The 19,494-nt window shown below is 40.7% G+C and overlaps 1 protein-coding gene and 1 pseudogene across 3 annotated transcripts; one reads left to right on the forward strand and one right to left on the reverse strand.

Annotated features, from left to right (window-relative positions):
• The first annotated feature begins 1,633 nt into the window (after positions 1–1,633).
• LOC135532481 (gastrula zinc finger protein XlCGF17.1-like) lies at positions 1,634–18,463 on the forward strand. 3 transcript variants are annotated; one of them, XM_064959985.1, is made up of 4 exons: positions 1,634–1,719; positions 3,157–3,364; positions 13,569–13,814; positions 16,089–18,463. In XM_064959985.1, the coding sequence occupies exons 3-4, from the start codon at positions 13,712–13,714 to the stop codon at positions 17,093–17,095; spliced, it is 1,110 nt and encodes a 369-aa protein (XP_064816057.1). In that variant the 5' UTR covers positions 1,634–1,719; positions 3,157–3,364; positions 13,569–13,711; the 3' UTR covers positions 17,096–18,463. The 3 variants fall into 3 exon arrangements, with proteins under 3 accessions (XP_064816057.1, XP_064816056.1, XP_064816058.1); XM_064959984.1 differs by having other exon boundaries at positions 1,641–1,744; XM_064959986.1 differs by lacking the exon at positions 1,634–1,719 and adding an exon at positions 1,752–1,939.
• Positions 18,013–18,185, reverse strand: LOC135532483 (U2 spliceosomal RNA; annotated as a pseudogene).
• Positions 18,464–19,494: the final 1,031 nt, after the last annotated feature.

Here is a 19,494-nt window from a genome sequence, read left to right on the forward strand (position 1 = left end):
TAACACAACGACAAGCAAATGACATGAAAATAACCCTTTTTTTTTCAAAAGTGTGTACTTGGTTACCATGGATATGAATAGTGACAGTGGAGCACATGGAAGTCATGGAGTCTATTTGGTCATTACCAAATAGGCTATAATTTCATCAAATTATGTACATTTTTAAAATAGTTTTAATTATGTGTATTTAGGGTACATTGTATGCCAGCTGTTCAACTGGAGTTAGCATGCTAGGATCCCTGCTATTTATGACCAAATGTCGTAAAATTGTTATTCCCACCACGTCATTACTACCACATAATGAACGGTGATGGTAAGGACAGAACCTGCTGGTAATGACTAAATGTTTTAGTTCATACATTTTTACTTGCTGTAAGACCTGAGAAGACAAACAAATGACATATATGATCATGGTTCAGTTGAAATTGAACACTAAATAAGAACATTACATGATGTATTATGTTAGGATGGTTGAGTGATTTTGATGTCTATTCATGTGACTTACTATGGTTATTACTGGGTTATTACAGGCTGTCGCCTACGCGCACCCCGCTAAAGCGGGAGTTAATGTCATGTATGCTGAGAAAACATAGGAACAATAATTACATTAACAGGATGTAGAGATGATGTAATCTAGTGTATTTGTTGCTTCTGGGCAAAACAACATGCCAATGATTACATTAAGTTAATGTACATGACGACATTAGCTGAGGTCATAATTACATTTGTTACATCTGGACATACTAATTACAAGAGTAAGCGGAGAGAAAATGGTAGCAAAAATGACCAACATATGAAACATGGAGTATACAAACATTAGCTATATTTGGATCAAAACAGACGGACAATTTTGGGCGAAATAAAGTCCATGATGGATGGACCTGATATAGCTGAAAATGGCAAAGCCAGCGTGAAATTCCCATTTAACCTGTAGATGTTGGCTTTTTTTCAATGCAGGATTCTACATGCAGGAGTTAGTCGGTAGCGTGGTGTGTCTGGTTTTGGGTAGGGAAATATGGCGAAGCCGAAGTGCTGTTCGAGTCTGATGGCTCCAAGTTGAGTAAAATTGGTAAGAATGAATTGAATGGAAGACAGAGCCGACGAAAAATGGAGCAAACAGGCCAAAAGTTGTAAATGAACATCGGTTTCTTATGGAGTGCGATTCATCAACAATTATGTATTGTTGGGAGATCATTTGAGGTCAGGAAGATGGTAAAGGAGGCATCAGTCAGAGTGACCAGTGGTGGTTTTGATTTCATGCGTCTCAGAAGAGCAGAAGGAAAGAGCATTGTTTTTTGGAGCAGGGCACCGATAAAATGTGTTATATCTGGAGTTTCGTTGGAAGAGTGAAGAGTTTCTGCCTACTCATGTGATGCTGCGATATGGAAGATACACAGTGAGAGGGATTGTGAATAAACCACTGCAGTTATGAAATTGATAAAATAATGACCATGTTTCAAGTGTGTACCGACGGAATATTTTTGGTATTTATTAGGCTCCCCATTTAACCACTGCAAGTATCAAAAGTGTACACTTCTCTCATTGACTTCACAAACCCAGGCTTGGTCCACATTACAAACGTTCTCTGAAGTCTCGCGTTGTTTGCGTCTCTGGGTTTAGAAAATGTGAGTGGGGGAACAGGAAATTCCACGCAGGGGCACATCATTCTTCACAATAGAGGACACGCCAGAATTGTGCAGTCGAAGCCACAACTTTTGTGTACGTTTCAAATGTATTTCTACTGGTATGTAATAGCACGTTTTAATATCTTATGAACACGTCATAACATGCTAGGTAACAAATACGTCAAGTTATTATCACGTTTGGTAGAAGAAAAACATGTGCCAAACCGCGTGAGTGAACGTGATCATTTTTTTTTATTATTTTTACAATTGACATAGATACTCTGGGTTTGTCTGAGTGGATGTATCTCGTCAAGGTAATCTCATTAAGGATAAAATAATTTGAGATTTCTGGGTTCGTTTAACATGTCGTTTTTGGTTTTGTGTAACGTTAAAATTCACGAGCTGGTAAAATGGCGGCTCGCTCTGCATCAACGGACTTCAGTGCAGGCAGTGAGGGTGCAGCAGAGAGACCATTTTACGGTTGCACTACTGTTTTGGAGATAAATGTAACGATTATCAGTTTTCTACACGTGTACTAATATTGAGACATTCAGTTGTTTCTGTCTGTCTATAAATGTTATTACTATGGTGTGAACGGAAATAATATTGTTTTTTGATTGAAATAATACAGGGAAGACAAGGTTATTCAGGAAAATAGTACATAGTGCTGCCTGAAACATACTGCAACCTTGTACTAAATGTTTTTTGAGTCATTTATGTCAAATTCAGAAATTTTCTATAGATTAAGTTCTGTAGCCTAATATAAAGTGTATACTTTGTCTAATGTGAATGAACTCGTGTTTTGTTGTCAATGCTTAGCTACCAGATCTATTGAAATGAGATCAGTGCTTGAATTGGACAGGAGCTCACTGGAGCTGAGTACCAGCACCTCAAATTTCTACTGCTTGAGCTCATGTTCCTCTTCTAGAGAATAAAGTGCCAGAACTGTCAAGAGTAACTTTTGTATCCGTTTCTATTTATTACTACTGGCCGACTCGGATTAAGCCTGAGGCTGGTAACATCAACAGTGAGGACAAACCCAGCCTGCCTCTTATTGGGAATTTTAAAGTAAATGTGTGCACATTATACATCTTAGAGTAGTCAGCAGAATAAGTGCACTCTATATGTGTGTCTAGGTTATTAGGCACCATTAAACATGCACCTGTCTTGAGAGTGGGTGTGTCTGATTATTTTTGTACCATTGCTATGGCTTCATGTTTACTGTTGCTATGGTTATGCCAGGAATGGAATCTATGCCCTACATGCACCTGTCTTGGGAGTGTGCATATCTGTCTATTTTTGTACCATTGCTATGAATGGAATCTATGCCCTAATGTGAAACCAAGCTAAAGTTAGTGCCAGGCAAAAAGATAATGGTGGCTAAATGGCAGAGGGGATGAATCATTAACATAAAGAGGAGTTGCGTAAGGAGGAAAACTATAACGAGTGTATGCCTAGTCTGGAAAGACACTTGCTTCATGAACCAGCTCAGGTTCTATTACTTTGTAATAAAGTCTTTTTGAACTCACAGGCTCCGGTATTTCCACGACACTCTCCTTCCACACTGAGTCCAAACCTACAGTCACTGGGTCCTGATTGTGACAGTGGAGCCCATTTTGAATTGCAGGATCCAGAGATGGCATCAGTGAAGCTGGAAGACTGCAGTCAAACACTGGAACTGAATGCCAACATTAAAGATTAAGAAGTGGAGGAGAAGATTGGGACATCTGTTTCTCATGGTAAGAGCAGGTTCTAAGTGTGTATTGTTTATTTCTACTTCCCACTGTGTATGAAAAGTTGCGGTAGAACTGTTTCATTATGAACTGTTTCAATGAAAAGGTAGATGTTATTTCATGCTACTGACTAGGGATACACACTATATCGGTGATCATATCACGTGTCTAGTTTAACGCTGATGTGCAAAACCGATGTCAAAGCTGACTTAAATACCTACCAATATAACATAGGTACAGGACGTAATGAACCCGCGTAAACTTTTGCGAAACAGCATTCCCATCCTAGCCCACCATGTCTGCTGTGTGGATCGAGCAGTTATTTGAAAGAGTAAGAACATTTCAGCTGAGACAACTCGAAGGCAAAATCTGTTAAAGCCAAGAAATGGAATTCATTGCCCTTGACAACCAACCGTTCTCTACGGTGGGTGATGTTGGCTTTCGCCGACTGGTCAAGCACCGCTACACACTAATGTAAACTCACCCCATTCCGTACAAATGTGCGCAACCGCAACATTCAAACGAGGCTGCAAAGAAAACTAATGGGACTGTAGCGACTGTGTTGACTTCAAATTCTGGGGTGTGAACTACGTTTCTATGTAAGCGTTGATAGACATGGTAATGGCTCCATAGTATTGGAGAAAAGCTGAAAAAACTGACCCTTCGTTACATCGTGATGTGTCATGCCGTAACGAATAGCATGCATAAAGCAACTATTTATGTCTTACAATCTCTCTCCACCAGGTGTAGCACTTCTCTCATAGTTTTAAAAACAAGAAATGGACAGTGATGGGGTTAAGGAGAGGATACCTAGTCATTTTTTGCGTCATCATTGCATGCGATCAGCATTCTCAAAGCCGCTGTTTACTTCTAAGATCACTTTAGCACTGCCCTAAACCCTATTCAAATTCGACACAAACCTTCAAATAGGAATGTAATAAAACATTTATATAAACTCTTTATTGTGTTTTATTGACATTTTAGAGGCGATAAGTTGGACAGATCGAGTGAAAAAAAAAAGCAATATTCCCACACAAAATCTCTCCTTCTCACTATCACGCATTAGTTTAGCTTCCCCACCCGCCATTTAAAAAAAGACCCCACAGGGCTCATTGCCTGCTTGAATTATGCAGAAACGGGCAGCGTTTACGTCATGTAATTGATAATATTGGAAAGGGGAGAAATTGTGCTTTACAATGGTATTGACATTACAGTTGATCTGGAAGTATTACGCTTTTGGGGCGCTAAAATAAGGGTAATTGTACGGACCAAGGCGATGTACAAGTTTACGTTAGCACCAATGCAACCAGCCTGAAAACAATAGCTAGGTTGCCACTTGTTGTTCGCCTATTGAAATTGAATTTCAGTTCATGAAAATAAACAGTTAGCCAGCTACTTAACCCTGTTGCCCAAAGCTTCCGTTATAAGCAGCCAACTAGCTTCATCTGGCAAGTAATGCTCGACCGGACCGGGTTATGTGTTGTGAAGCTAGCCACAATAAGGATTAGCACAAAAGTGGAATTTGCTGTTTTCAAAATAAAGGTATGTCATTGATAGTGATAGAAATGATTACAAATAGTAGAATTATGCCCTACCTTTACTTTGAAGGCTAACTGCAAATTCCACTATTGTGGCTAATCCTTATTGTTGCTAGTTTAACATAGATGGGTCCAACCACCATTAATCAAATAAGAACCGTGTTATAAATTAGGGCTATTTTAGATAATGATACCTAGCTATATAGTTGGCTACCTGACTATAGCTACTGAAACAGATTATGTCGGTTTGCGATGTTTTTGGGGAAGAACATTGTTTGCATCCATGAGTTAGCAAGCTTTTTTTATGACCAGCTTCAGAGCATACGTATTGATGAATCGTTGACATATGAAATTTGAGTGATTGTGTAATCAATGTGTAATAACTACGTAAAGAAAATATGAACGCGTAAAATTATTATGTGACGGGCAGTCATATTCAGGTCCTGATTGGTCAACAAGCTTGTTTTTTGACACACAAACACCCAAACGGCGTTCCATAGAAATCCTGGTTGAGAATGAAACAACGGAACAAATGAACAAGGAAACAGCACAGCAAGTAAGTGAGGAAATAGGTTTTGATGATGTTTTACTGGTAATGGGGACATATGGAAATGCCAACAAAATAACTTTTTGGTGTGTTTGTGTAACCTTTTATTTAACTAGGCAAGTCATTTAATAACAAATTCTTATTTACAATGATGGCCAAACCCGGACGACGCTCATGGGCCCAGGATTTGAACCGGGGACTGTGACGCCTGAGATGCTGTGCCTTAATCATGGCCGGATGTGATACAGCAAAAAATGTCATATCGGTGCATCACAACTACTGACACTTGCATGGTTTGACACCAGTATTGCCTGCATTTGTTTTATTAACTGGGCTGTCTGGAGTGTTCAGAGAGGAGACTAAAGAAGTGAAGTGGACAAACTGCCAGTGTTTTAAAGTTCTATGAAAAGAGTCTGTGTCGTTACTAACCCTTGTGATAGTGAGTGGAGGAAAGGTTGCTGGATTGAATCCCCGAGCTGACAAGGTAAAAATGTTATTCTGCCCCTGAGCAAGGCAGTTAATCCACTGTTCCCGGGGCACCAAAGACGTCAATGTCGATTATGGCAGCCCCCCCTCCACCTCTTTGATTCAGAGGGGTGGGTTAAATGTGGAATACACATTTCAGTTGAATGCATTCAGTTGTACAACTGACTAGGTATCCCCTCTCCCATTCAGAAAGTATTCAGACCTCTTGACTTTTCCCACGTTTTGTTACGTTACAGCCTCATTCTAAAAAATAATTAAATAAGAGATGTTTTATTTTTGTGTGAAACCGAGTGATTGTGATCAACTATTTTACAAGTCACATAGCTAGAAGCTTTTGGTTTGTCTGAATAAATGTACATAATTTCCTCAATGTAGTTTTAATAAAGAATACAAGTATTTGAGCTTTCTGAGTTTGTTTAGCATGTTATTGGTTTTGTGTAAAATTCACGAGCTGGTAAAATGGAGCTGTCCACTCTGTCTGCTCCAACGGACTTCAGTGCTGGTGCAGAGAGACCATTTCATGGTCACACTCCAGTTTTGAAGCTTAATGTAATGATCATCAGTTTTCTACATGTGTACTAATAGTCAGACACCTTCAGTTGCTTCTATCTTTATCTATAAATGTTACTATGGTGTGAACGGGAAATACAATTGGTTTTTGATTAAAATAATACAGTGAAAACCAGGTTAACTAAACTTATACTAAATGTTTTTTGCCATTTATTCTACTTTAGTTTAAGTGCACTTAGTTTATGTAGACTAATTTTAAAGTGTGTACTTTGATATGAATGAATTAGTGTTTTGTTGTCAATGCTTAGCTACCTGATCCATTGAAATGAGATCAGTGCTTGACTTGGACAGGAGCTCACTGGAGCAGAGAACCGGCACCTCAAGTGTCTACTGTTTGAGCTCATGTTCCTGTCAAGGCTTTGGGTAACTGGTGAAAAGGAGTCAGACGCAGGAGAGTTGAGATGCGTGGACAAGGTATTTAATACACACAAAAACACGGGTATAGAAACAATACAACTGTCCGTGAAATATACCGGTACCACGAATAAACTGGCGTTCATACAAAGCCCGGCAACAAAATACCAGCCATCAGATACGTATGTATGTGTGAAACAAAGGGTTAAATACTGAATCTGTAATGGGGGAATTGAAACCAGGTGTGAAAAAAACAAAGACAAAACAAATGGAAAATGAAAAGTGGATCGGCAATGGCTAGAATACCGGTGACGTTGACCGCCAAGCGCTGCCCGAACAAGAAGGACTGACTTCGGTGGAAGTCATGACAGTACCCCCCCTCGAGCCGCGCGCCGACACCGGCCTTGGGGACGACCCGGATGGAGACGGTGGAAATCCTGCAGCATCGACGGGTTGTTGTCTATGAAACACGAATGTCCTGGGGTATTGGGGTTGGCAGACGCCTTATAAATAAAGCCCAGAACAAGACATGCGTCCCCAGAACACTAAACAAGATTTTTTAAATCAGCATGGATTTTGTGATCAGTGGCAAAGCTGTGATGACTGTAACAACGGAAGCAGGACCTCGGTTGAAACATCGAGAAAGGGCCAAGTATCAAGCCACAATATACGATGCGCCAAAAAAAGCGGTTTCTAAGTGTGTATAGAACCCAAATACCACCCGCAACTACGCTGAAAGATCAAGTGCTGATGTCTAATGGACATCAATCGGGGTATCGGTTTGATTACCTGGAGAAGAATATACAGACCAGACTTTAGGAGTGGACTACGGGCTTGAAGACTGGACGGTTTTTCGCAAGGTTGTGTGTCCCGAACTGAGCTTTATCACCAAGGGGTATAGCTTGTTCAAGGTGCCCCTGACTCCTCAGGAAGAATAATTCACAGGGTGAAAATACAAAGAAAGAATGGACTTCCATGTGGCTACGTGGAGTTCTATTTCGGCAACGAGGAAACCCGCAACCAAAACATTTGTGATGGTGGGGATTTTAGGTTGCGCATGCTTATTCCTTTTCAAATTTGGGATCTAATGGAATTGAAAATGTTCCAGCTGTTGGACGCTCTCTTTGTACAGAGCCAACTGCGGCAGAGCATTGTTCATGTAAAGAAGTGCATAATATATACGAATCCTCAGGATTATGATTCAAAGGAGCCCCAAGAAGGTACATCCTCAGAAGGGACAGCCTCCGAAGACAACTAAGTATGCGGTTGCGTTAACCACGCCCTGATACCCAAAGGACTGGTTCAACAATAAAAGGAGTGCCCTTAAAGCCTCCAGTTCTTCATTTCATCATACACCATGGATATTCATACAACATACCAGGACTCCGATACGACATGGGGGCCAGACCCTAAGGACTCTATGCCTCGCAGCCCGGCTTTCTACTCCCCCCTGGCGAGACCCACGACACCCCCTACATGTACACAGCCTGAGGACGTGTTAGATGGGATAGTCAGTACTATTTTTGTGGACACCATCAAGGCCTCTGTAGCCACACTTCTAGACGTGGTGATTGGAGAATATATAAGAGAGAAATGCATCGGTTGTGAGATCAATCACCCCAGCAAGTGCCGTATATGACCCGCCAAGATACTACTTCTTCAACCAATTTGAGGAGCTGATGAAAAGACTGTGGTCCTGCAGATTTATACCATCGCTGGTCAGAGCCCTGGAATCTATGGGTCTTGTGCCGTCTATCCCCAGATTTTACTTGGTAACCACGGCATTCCTACATGAACTGAAGGAGGAAATCTACATCCACGATAAACTCAAAGAAATCCGACACACCCTGTTGGATGACAATAAATACCGGGAAGCTGTGTTGGCTGATGTGATGACTTTCTGGCCCAATAAACCCCAAGAGACCGAGTGACATTTTGTTATTTAGATGTAATGCAATGGGCAACTATGTGTATACGATGTTAGAGATAATAAATAAATGTCTTCTTTTGAGAGAACTTACAAATGTTATGCATCAGATTATTGAAAATAAAGTGAACGATGTATCGTTCTACACAACACAATGCCTGGGTTAATGTAGAGCGTGTGCTGAAAATGGAACAAATCATGAATCATGTTGTGGATGATTCTGAAGAACTGGAAACAACTTTGTCTAAGATTTTACTTTATTTGTTTGAAACACCATTTAATTGTAACGTGTATCATATTTGTTGTTTATATGCTTATATAACGGACATGTGTGTTTTAAACATTCAGCGACACAAGTCTGTAAATCAAAACCAAATATACAGGGTGTTGCATGCTGTGATCGTTGAGAAAACTGGGACATGTATCCTGCAAAGAATCCTGAATTGTCTGAATACGTAATACTTGATGCGTAAATAAAACTTCTATCATGAAAATGAAATGTTGTCGTTATTTGAAAGTGGCTCATTAACGTTATTGTACCTCAGAGAGGCAAGAAGGATGGCGGAGCAGATGTTGAAAACCATTTATTATAATCCCTCTAACCCCGGGTCTTATGGGGGTAAGGAACATTTACAGAGAGCTATAGCTGAAGAAACAGGTAGCCGGTTAAGCCATTCTAAATGAGTGGTTATCAGAGCAGGATGCATATACTCTCCATAATCTGTAGTGGAAAATCAGATCAAAATATAATGCATTACAGAACTTGTGAAATCAATCAGGTTTTAATACAAAAGTATAGCAAGCCGGAGTGCCCCGCGGAACACACACCTTTTTCAGAGTATTCGCTCTGATTTATACACATACAACATATGAGTCCATCCCACATGCAAATGAAGTTACATCCCAATCTGTGCATCCTGCTTGTTCAGCCCAATAACGCCCATATCTGCTTTCCGTCAGATTATAATGATGACAAGACCCTTGCTTTTTCCCTTCACTCAGCTAAATGCATTCTTTTCTTTGTGTGTTATCTAGGGTCAGCAGACTGTGTCTCCTCTGTTTTTAGCGTGTTCAGCTATACTCCTCTGTTATCAGTTTGTGTGTTATCTAGTGTCAGCAGACTATGTGTCTCCATCTTTAGTGTGTCCAGTTGCCCTAGGCGCCTATGTGTCACTTTCCCTTCGTGTGGTCTGTTTTTAGCGTGCTCAGCTGTTCCATAGTCTCATGGCCTCCTCTGGTCTTCTCTCCTATACAATAGACAATGCATTTTACCAGAATGGCAAATGCACTCTATAAGTGTATCTCTCTTTTATATTATTTATGCTCCTCCATATATGTCCATTTTCTTCCAAAAAACCTGTAAGAAAGGCGGATCTATGTGACATGCAGGTCCTTGCAGATAAAAATGATGGAAATCGCTACATGCTAACGGTTACAGATATTTTCTCTAAAATAGCATTTGTAAGGGGCTTAAATAAGAGCGGGGCAGAGGTGACCCGGGCCTTTGACCCTATCTTGAAGGAAGGAGGAGCCCCCAAGAAAGTGCAGACTGATGGCGGAAAATCACTTTTTAATAATACTTTTCAGAAACTCATGAAGAAGCACAATATAGTACATTTTGCTACAGGCTCGGATTTGAAAGCTTCAGTTGTTGAACGCTTTAACAGAACTCTGAAGGAGCGGATGTGGCGATATTTTACAGCTCACCACACGCATAGATATATCGATATAGTTCAAGGTTTAGTGAAGGGATACAACAACAGCTGCCATAAGAGTATAAGTATGAAGGCCTCCGAGGTCTCTTCTGAAAACTCTTTTCTTCAAGTCTTTAAAAATCTGTATGGTTTGTACCCCCTTCGCCGTAAGAAAAAAAAAAAATTAAATTCATAGTTGGGGACTTGGTGCGTATATCCAAGTTGAGGGGTGTTTAGACTAAAAATATGAGCAGCGATGAGTTGCCGCTGCCGAGTGTTGTCTTGGAGGATCGTTACAAAATATAGCACTTACAAGAACTTGTGAATTCAATATAGGCTTTTAATACAAACATATCAGAAGCCTAGATGGTCCGCGGAACACACCCTTTTCCAGATCACTGGCTATGTTTTTATACACATACAACATATGAGTCAATCTCACATGCAAATGAAGTTACATCCTTCAGTCCATCTGCCACCATTATCTTTCAATCTGTGCTTCCTGCTTGTTCACGCCCAATAACACCCTTATCTGCTTTCAGTCAAGTTATAATGGTGACAGGACCTCTTCATGTCCCAAAAATAATACATGCCCATCTTATCCTATGGGCCCCTTATGTTTAGCTTGTCCTTATTAGGACTAGAAGACTACGTGTCTCTTCTCTTCATGTCCTAAAAATATATGACCTATGTCTATAGTCCATCAGTTGGTCATTTGGCTGACCCCCTCCTTTGTATGTCCCTCTGACCTTGGTATGTCCAGCTGTCCTATGCTCTCATGGCCTTACTTTGGCTTCCTGTCCTATACAATAGACAATGCATTTTACCAGAATGGCAAATGCACTCTAAGTGTATCTATCTCTTGTGGTACAGTATTATGTTTCTCCCTATATGTACATCTTGCTCCCACAGTGTCTGCCACGCATACCCCAGGTCTACAAGTTAAAATATTATGACGGGGAGCTTATAGAGGGATCTTTTTATGAGAAGGAATTACAGAAGGTCCAGTTGGGAAAAGACAAAGTCTTTCACGTGGAGGAGATTCTAGATCAAAAGAGAGAAAAGGGTCCAAAAAGAAACGGGTGCTGGTCCGCTGGAAAAACTGGCCCCAAAAGTTCAATAGTTGGGTATTAGAGCAGGATGTGGTGGAGGCATCGGGGGTTAACTTAAACCCTCGTGCATGATAAATACCCCATCATTCGCATGTACACAGGACTGCATCATGGAACACACCGGCTTCTACCTGACTCTCCCCAGTAATGCGTCGAAATAATCAGTTAGAATTATACAACCAATTTTCCAAAGCCTATAGTTATCAGAGGCCTGGGAAGTAGGTCTCAGCGAGATGACATACCCCCATAGTTGGTATAATATCAAAGATAAGGACCGTGATTTTTATTGCAAATGGATATCGGAACCTGCAAAACTTATTAAGCTTAAAAAGGATTCTATAGAACCGTCGACAGGATCGTCTCAGAGTTGAATGAACTCCTAACCCCGAACAATATGGAAATATTCCTGATGTACAACCCTATACATAAACGTGTACAAATCTCAGGGGATGCTGACGGGGTATAAAGACCAGCGGTAAGTTAGCCTACATGTTGGGGATGGGTCCCAATAAATGGACGTATGTGAAAGATAAATTATTCCCATTCCCCGCGGATATACATGCAGGATTTTACAACATATTTGTGTATACCGACATCATATCCTATCAAAGGGTCGGAGACAGCTGTGTGCCCCTCCTGAGAACAGTTAATATAGACTGAAAGGATGGGGACATAGTCACTGTCACCTACGACAAGCCACACTACGTACCTGTAAGCAAGAAATATATTGAAAACATTCTGGTTGAGCTTAAAACGGATCAGAAAACATAGTTGGTATACTCACTACATAGTTGGTGTACTCATTACCATAGTACCATTACCATAGTTGGTGTACTCACTACCATAGTTGGTATACTCATTACCATAGTTGGTATACTCACTACCATATTTGGTGTATACCATAGTTGGTATACTTACCATAGTTGGTATACTCATTACCATAGTTGGTACTCATTACCATAGTTGGTATACTCATTATTACCATAGTTGGTATACTCACTACCATAGTTGGTATACTCATTACCATAGTTGGTATACTCATTACCATAGTTGGTATACTCACTACCATAGTTGGTATACTCACTACCATAGTTGGTATACTCACTACCATAGTTGGTATACTCACTACCATAGTTGGTATACTCACTACCATAGTTGGTATACTCACTACCATAGTTGGTGTACTCACTACCATAGTTGGTGTACTCACTACCATAGTTGGGGTACTCACTACCATAGTTGGGGTACTCACTACCATAGTTGGGGTACTCACTACCATAGTTGGTTGTGAGTGGAAACGTGAAGTTCTGGGCAGGCACGCAACCTTCTTCAGAATAAAGATATGGGCAGAACTGTGATGTTAAGAAGACAATATTTGTGTCTCTATTTTTTACTACTGGTATGTAATAACATGTTTATACTGTCTATCAAAAGAACATGTAATACCATGCTAGGTAACAAATCCATTCAGGTCATAACACGTTTGGTATTTTTTATTTTTACTATTGGTTTTTGATACAATAATACAGTGAAGACAAGGTTATTCAGGAAAATGGTACATAGTGCTGCCCAATACGTACTGCAACCTTGTACTAAATGGTAATTTATGCATTGATGTGAATTGAGGAAATCTACTATAGATTAAGTACACTTAAGTTGTGTAGCCTGATTTTAGAGTGTATACTTTGTCTAATGTGAATGAATCCATGTTGTGTTGTCAATGCTTAGCTACCAGATCTATTGAAATGAGATCAGTGCTTGACTTGGACAGTTCACCTCAAATGTCTACTTTTTGAGCTCATGTTCCTCTTATAGAATATTAGCTCAACAGTATTGTGGAGCTCCTGCACCTAAATATAAACAGTACCGGTATCTATTTCAGTCCAAGTCAAGAATTAATATAATATGTTTTTAGAGAATAAAGAAAGTGCCGGAACTGTCTTAGAAAATAACTTTTTGTCTGTTGTTCATTGTTACTACAGGACTAGAATTAAGTCTGAGGCCGATAACATCAACAGTAGTGACAAACCAAGCCTGCCGCTCTCCTTCCACACTGAGTCCAAACCCACAGTCACTGGGTCCTGATTGTGACAGTGGAGCCCAGTTTGCACTTCAGGATCCAGAGATGGCATCAGTGAAGCTGGAAGACTGCAGTCAAACACTGGAACTGAATGTCAACATTAAAGATGAAGAAGGGGAGGAGAAGATTGGAACATGTGTTTCTCATGGTAAGAGCAGGTTCTAACTAAGTTTGTTCATTCCAACTTCCCACTGTGTATGAAAAGTTGCAGTAGAACTGTTTCATGATGAACTGTTTCAATGAGAAGGTAGATGTTATTTCATGCTACTGACACTTTCATGGTTTGACACCAGTATTGTCAGCATTTGTTTTATTCACTGGGATATCAGAGTGTCGACTAAAGAAGTGGAGTAGACAAACTGCCTGTGTTTTAAAGTTCTATGAAATGAGTCTGTATAATTACTAACCCTTGTGATAGTGAAGGGAAGATATGGCTCATAATTTTCACAACCCTTACCATAGTTTTAGCTTTAAACTTTTACCCACTTGTAGAATTGTTTTATTCCCCCTTTGATTGTACAACCTACTGATATGAATACATATTTCACCTGGTACAGCAAGAAGAAGACTGGCCACCACTTTGAGCCTGGTTCCTCTCTACGTTTCTTTCTAGGTTCCTTCTTTCTAGGAGTTTTTTTGTGCCCACTGCTTCAACATCTGCATTACTTGCTCTTTAGGATTTTAGGCTGGGTTTCTGTAAAGCTGTTTGTCAACTTTGGATGTAATAGGGCTTCATAAAATACATTTGATTGACATGTACAGTGGGGAGAACAAGTATTTGACACACTGCCGATTTTGCAGGTTTTCCTACTTACAAAGCATGTAGAGGTCTGTAATTTTTATCATAGGTAGTACACTTCAACTGTGAGAGACTGAATCTAAAACAAAAATCCAGAAAATCACATTGTATGATTTTTTAAAGTTTTTTAAGTAATTCATTTGCATTTTATTGCATGACATAAGTATTTGATACACCAGAAAAGCAGAACTTAATATTTGGTACAGAAACTTTTGTTTGCAATTACAGAGATCATACATTTCCTGTAGTTCTTGATAAGGTTTGCACACACTGCAGCAGGGATTTTGGCCAACTCCTCCATTCAGACCTTCTCCAGATCCTTCAGGTTTCGGGGCTGTCGCTGGGCAATATGGACTTTTTGCTCCCTCCAAAGATGTTCTATCGGGTTCATGTCTGGAGACTGGCTAGGCCACTCCAGGACCTTGAGATGCTTCTTACGGAGCCACTCCTTAGTTGCCCTGGCTGTGTGTTTCGGGTCGTTGTCATGCTGGAAGACCCAGCCACGACCCATCTTCAATGCTCTTACTGAGGGAAGGAGGTTGTTGGCCAAGATCTCGTGATACATGGCCAAATCCATCTTCCCCTCAATACGGTGGTCGTCCTGTCCCCTTTGCAGAAAAGCATCCCCAAAGAATTATGTTTCCACCTCCATGCTTCACAGTTGGGATGGTGTTCTTGGGGTTGTACTCATCCTTCCTCTTCCTCCAAACACGGCGAGTGGAGTTTAGACCAAAAAGCTATATTTTTGTCTCATCAGACCACATGACCTTCTCCCATTCCTCCTCTGGATCATCCAGATGGTCATTGGCAAACTTCAGACAGGCCTGGACATGCGCTAGCTTGAGCAGGGGGACCTTGCGTGCGCTGGAGGATTTTAATCCATGACGGCGTAGTGTGTTACTAATGGTTTTCTTTGAGACTGTGGTTCCAGCTCTCTTCAGGTCATTGACCAGGTCCTGCCGTGTAGTTCTGGGCTGATCCCTCACCTTCCTAATGATCATTGATGCCCCACAAGGTGAGATCTTGCATTTAGCCCCAGACCGAGGGTGATTGACCGTCATCTTGAACTTCTTCCATTTTCTAATATTTGCGCCAACAGTTGTTGCCTTCTCACCAAGCTGCTTGCCTATTGTCTTGTAGCCCATTCTAGCCTTGTGCAGGTCTACAATTTCATCCCTGATGTCCTTACACAGCTCTCTGGTCTTGGCCATTGTGGAGAGGTTGGAGCCTGTTTGATTGAGTGTGTGGATAGGTGTCTTTTATACAGGTAACGAGTTCAAACAGGTGCAGTTAATACAGGTAATGAGTGGAGAACAGGAGGGCTTCTTAAAGAAAAACTAACAGGTCTGTGAGAGCCGGAATTCTTACTGGTTGGTAGGTGATCAAATACTTATGTCATGCAATAAAATGCAAATCAATTACTTAAAAATCATACAATGTGATTTTCTGGATTTTTGTTTTAGATTCCGTCTCTCACAGTTGAAGTGTACCTATGATAAAAATTACAGACTTCTACATGCTTTGTAAGTAGGAAACACTGCAGATTTAGCAGGTTATCAAATACTTGTTCTCCCCACTGTATATCACACCAACTGACTGGTTCTTCTGATGTTGTTCACACAGGAGACCATGTTGAGACATTCTCTACATCCAGAGAGCAACAGCAGGAAGATCACAGACCTAAGAGGTCTCACCACTGCCCACATTGTAAAGAGATTTTCCCAAATCTTTCAAAGCTAAAAATACACCTAAAAATTCACACAGTTGAGAATCTGTATTCCTGTACTGACTGTGGGAAGAATTTTATAACATTAAAGGCTCTGACAGGTCATCAGAGAGTGCACACAGGAGAGAAGCCTTACTCCTGCTCTGACTGTGGGGCGAGTTTCTCTCAACTGGGCACCTTAAAACAACATGAACGTATACATACAGGAGAGAAGCCTTACTCCTGCTCTGACTGTGGGAATAGTTTCTGTCGACTGGGCCACCTAAAAGAACATGAACGTATACATACAGGAGTGAAGCCTTACTCCTGCTATGACTGTGGAAAGAGTTTCTCTCGACTGGGCACCTTAAAAACACATGAACGTATACATACAGGAGAGAAGCCTTACTCCTGCTCTGACTGTGTAAAATGCTTCACAACAGCATCTCACCTAAAAGTTCATCAGCGAACACACACAGGAAAGAGGCCTTACTCCTGCTCTGACTGTGTAAAATGCTTCACAACAGCATCTCAGCTAAAAGGTCATCAGAGAACACACACAGGAGAGAAGCCTTATTTCTGCTCTGACTGTGAGGCGAGTTTCTCTCGACTGGGCCACTTAAAAGAACATGAACGTACACACACAGGAGAGAAGCCTTATTTCTGCTCTGACTGTGAGGCGAGTTTCTCTCAACTGGGCCACTTAAAACAACATGAATGTGTCCATACAGGAGTGAAGCCTTACTCCTGCTCTGACTGTGGAAAGAGTTTCTCTCAACTGGGCACCTTAAGAACACATGAGCGTATACACACAGGAGAGAAGCCTTACTCCTGCTCTGACTGTGGAAAGAGTTTCTCTCAACTGGGCACCTTAAAAACACATGAGCGTATACATACAGGAGAGAAGCCTTACTTCTGCTCTTGACTGTGGAAAGGGTTTTTCTCGACTGGACTACCTGAAAACTCATGAACATATTCATACATGAACATATACATAGGTAGCCTAGTGGTTAGCGCATTGGGCCATTAATTGAAAGGTTGCTGGATCGAATCTCCGAGCTGTCAAGGTAACAATCTGTCATCTGCCCCAGTACAAGGCAGTTAACCCAGTGTTCACCGGGCGCCGAAGACGTGGATGTCAATTATGGCATCCCCTGCACATCTAATTCAGAGGGGTTGTGTTAAATTATGAAGACACATTTCAGTTGAATGCGTTCAGTTGTACAACTGATTAGGTATCCCCCTTCCCTAGTTAAATACTTGAGTGAAACCTTACTCCTGCTCTGACTGGAGCGTTTTTCTCAAATGGGCCATTTTCAATTTTTTTTTCTACTGTGTTATTGACTTGTTAATTGTTTACTCCATGTGTAACTCTGTGTTGTCTGTTCACACTGCTATGCTTTATCTTGGCCAGGTCGCAGTTGCAAATGAGAACTTGTTCTCAACTAGCCTACCTGGTTAAATAAAGGTGAAATAAAAAAATAAATAAAAAAGGGTGGAACAATCACAGTAAAACATGATTTAAATGTATTGCTGGAAGGGCTGTGGTCTCCATTCATGTAATACATTAAATATATACATCAGATGGTATTGGGGAGCTATTTCATAGGGTTTTCATAGGTACATTAATCACCCATTTCAATCTTATACCAACCAACCATATGCTTGGTGTGACTGTTATGGTCAGAACAGACAATCTGATATGCCCTTAAATATTGTAATATGCAACCTGGAATTAAAATGTAAGAGGACCAGTGCTTCTACAGTGAATCACATCTGTGCTGTTTGAGAGAGATGTAACCAATTAAAACGTATCAACGCCTGATTTATATTTACAACGACAGGGGAAGCACCGTTCCTGGAGGTACTGCAATACCAGGTCGATGCGTGGAGTGGACGGAGCAAGCCCCTATTCCATCTCCCTGTTCCAAAAATCTATTTCATATATGGTCCCCAGATAGGGGACGTGTCAGATATTAAACTGATAAGAACAGATTTAAAAAATATAATTGTATTTTCATTTCTCTATGAATGCCCCCCCCCCCCCCCCAAAGGAAATTAAACACTACCCGTATGAATGTTTTTCATACACATGGGAAGGGAATGGGAAGCACAAGGGCAAGGTGAAGTATTTGGTATTTATTCACATATTTAGTCGGTTTATCTACTGTTTATTATTTCTCCGTTCTGCCCCTGAACAGGCAGTTAACCCACTGTTCCTAGGCCGTCATTGAAAATAAGAATTTGTTCTTAACTGACTTGCCTGGTTAAATAAAGGTAAATATATATTGAACCACATGATTAAAGATGCTGTCTTCGTCTCAGCTTAGACTTCCCTTAGAGTGTACGTCAGAGGTTCAAACTGTAGAACCCAGTTCCTACATTTTAAAATGTATATTTTTTAAATCAATCAAACCTATGCTACATTTTATCTCTGAGGCCATTAGGAGGACGAATCAGAGCAACATTACTGAATGTAAGTACATTATTTACCTTCAGAGGGAATGTATTAAACCAGTTGCCGAGATAAGTGTTTTGTTGTTGTGCACTCTCCTCAAACAATAGCATGGTATTGTTTCTCTGTAATGGCTACTGTAAATTGGACACTGTAGTTAGATTAACAAGAATGAACAAGAATATAAATAAAGACCATATAAAGACATGCCTGTCCCGGAAAGTTGGCTGCTGTATACAGAGTCATTCTAGTCACATTAGAGCACGTTAACAACAATCATCCCGGTTTAGGGACAACAATCCCGTAGAGGTTTTAAACTGTATGTACTTAATATTTGAATGAAATAAAATGGTTTTAAAATGGTATCTCACCCCTTAATGAATGAGAAGCTCTCGTTTTCTCTCCCACCCCGGTCTGTAGCGAAGAAAAAAGATTTACGGAAAAGCCATGTGTGTGTGTGTGCTGGTGTGCGTGTGTGTGTTTCAAAAACAAAAAGGTAGGGGGTGTGTGTTCAACAATGCCCAGGCATCTTCACTCAAGGCTCTCTCTCTGCAGGGGTCGTTTGAAACCAAGGTTTGCACTATCATGCAAACGGTATGTACAGATATCTGCCTATCCCCCATCAAAAAGTGTGCCGGCGTCTCTTAAAATGGGGACTTTCGATTCATTAACACATATGCCTTTCAAATCCTAATTTATCTCACCCTCCAGAGGATGTGAAGGCTAAAAAGTCAACCTGCCCCCAGAAAGAATACACCATGTCTAGACCGACCCCGGGGGTAAACATTGATATTTCTAATCAGCGCATATACTAACGGTGCCCCCACCCCGGTCTATAAATTTACATCGGACACCCACCAATGTGCTAA

This window comes from Oncorhynchus masou, unplaced genomic scaffold, assembly GCF_036934945.1.
Source record: "Oncorhynchus masou masou isolate Uvic2021 unplaced genomic scaffold, UVic_Omas_1.1 unplaced_scaffold_1881, whole genome shotgun sequence".
Lineage (NCBI taxonomy): Eukaryota > Metazoa > Chordata > Actinopteri > Salmoniformes > Salmonidae > Oncorhynchus > Oncorhynchus masou.

Coding starts and splice junctions, on each gene's coding strand:
- LOC135532481 (XM_064959985.1), top strand. CDS start 13,712: ATGGCATCAGTGAAGCTGGAAGACTGCAGTCAAACACTGGAACTGAAT. Junction 13,815..16,088: donor TGGAACATGTGTTTCTCATG/GTAAGAGCAGGT, acceptor TTGTTCACACAG/GAGACCATGTTGAGACATTC.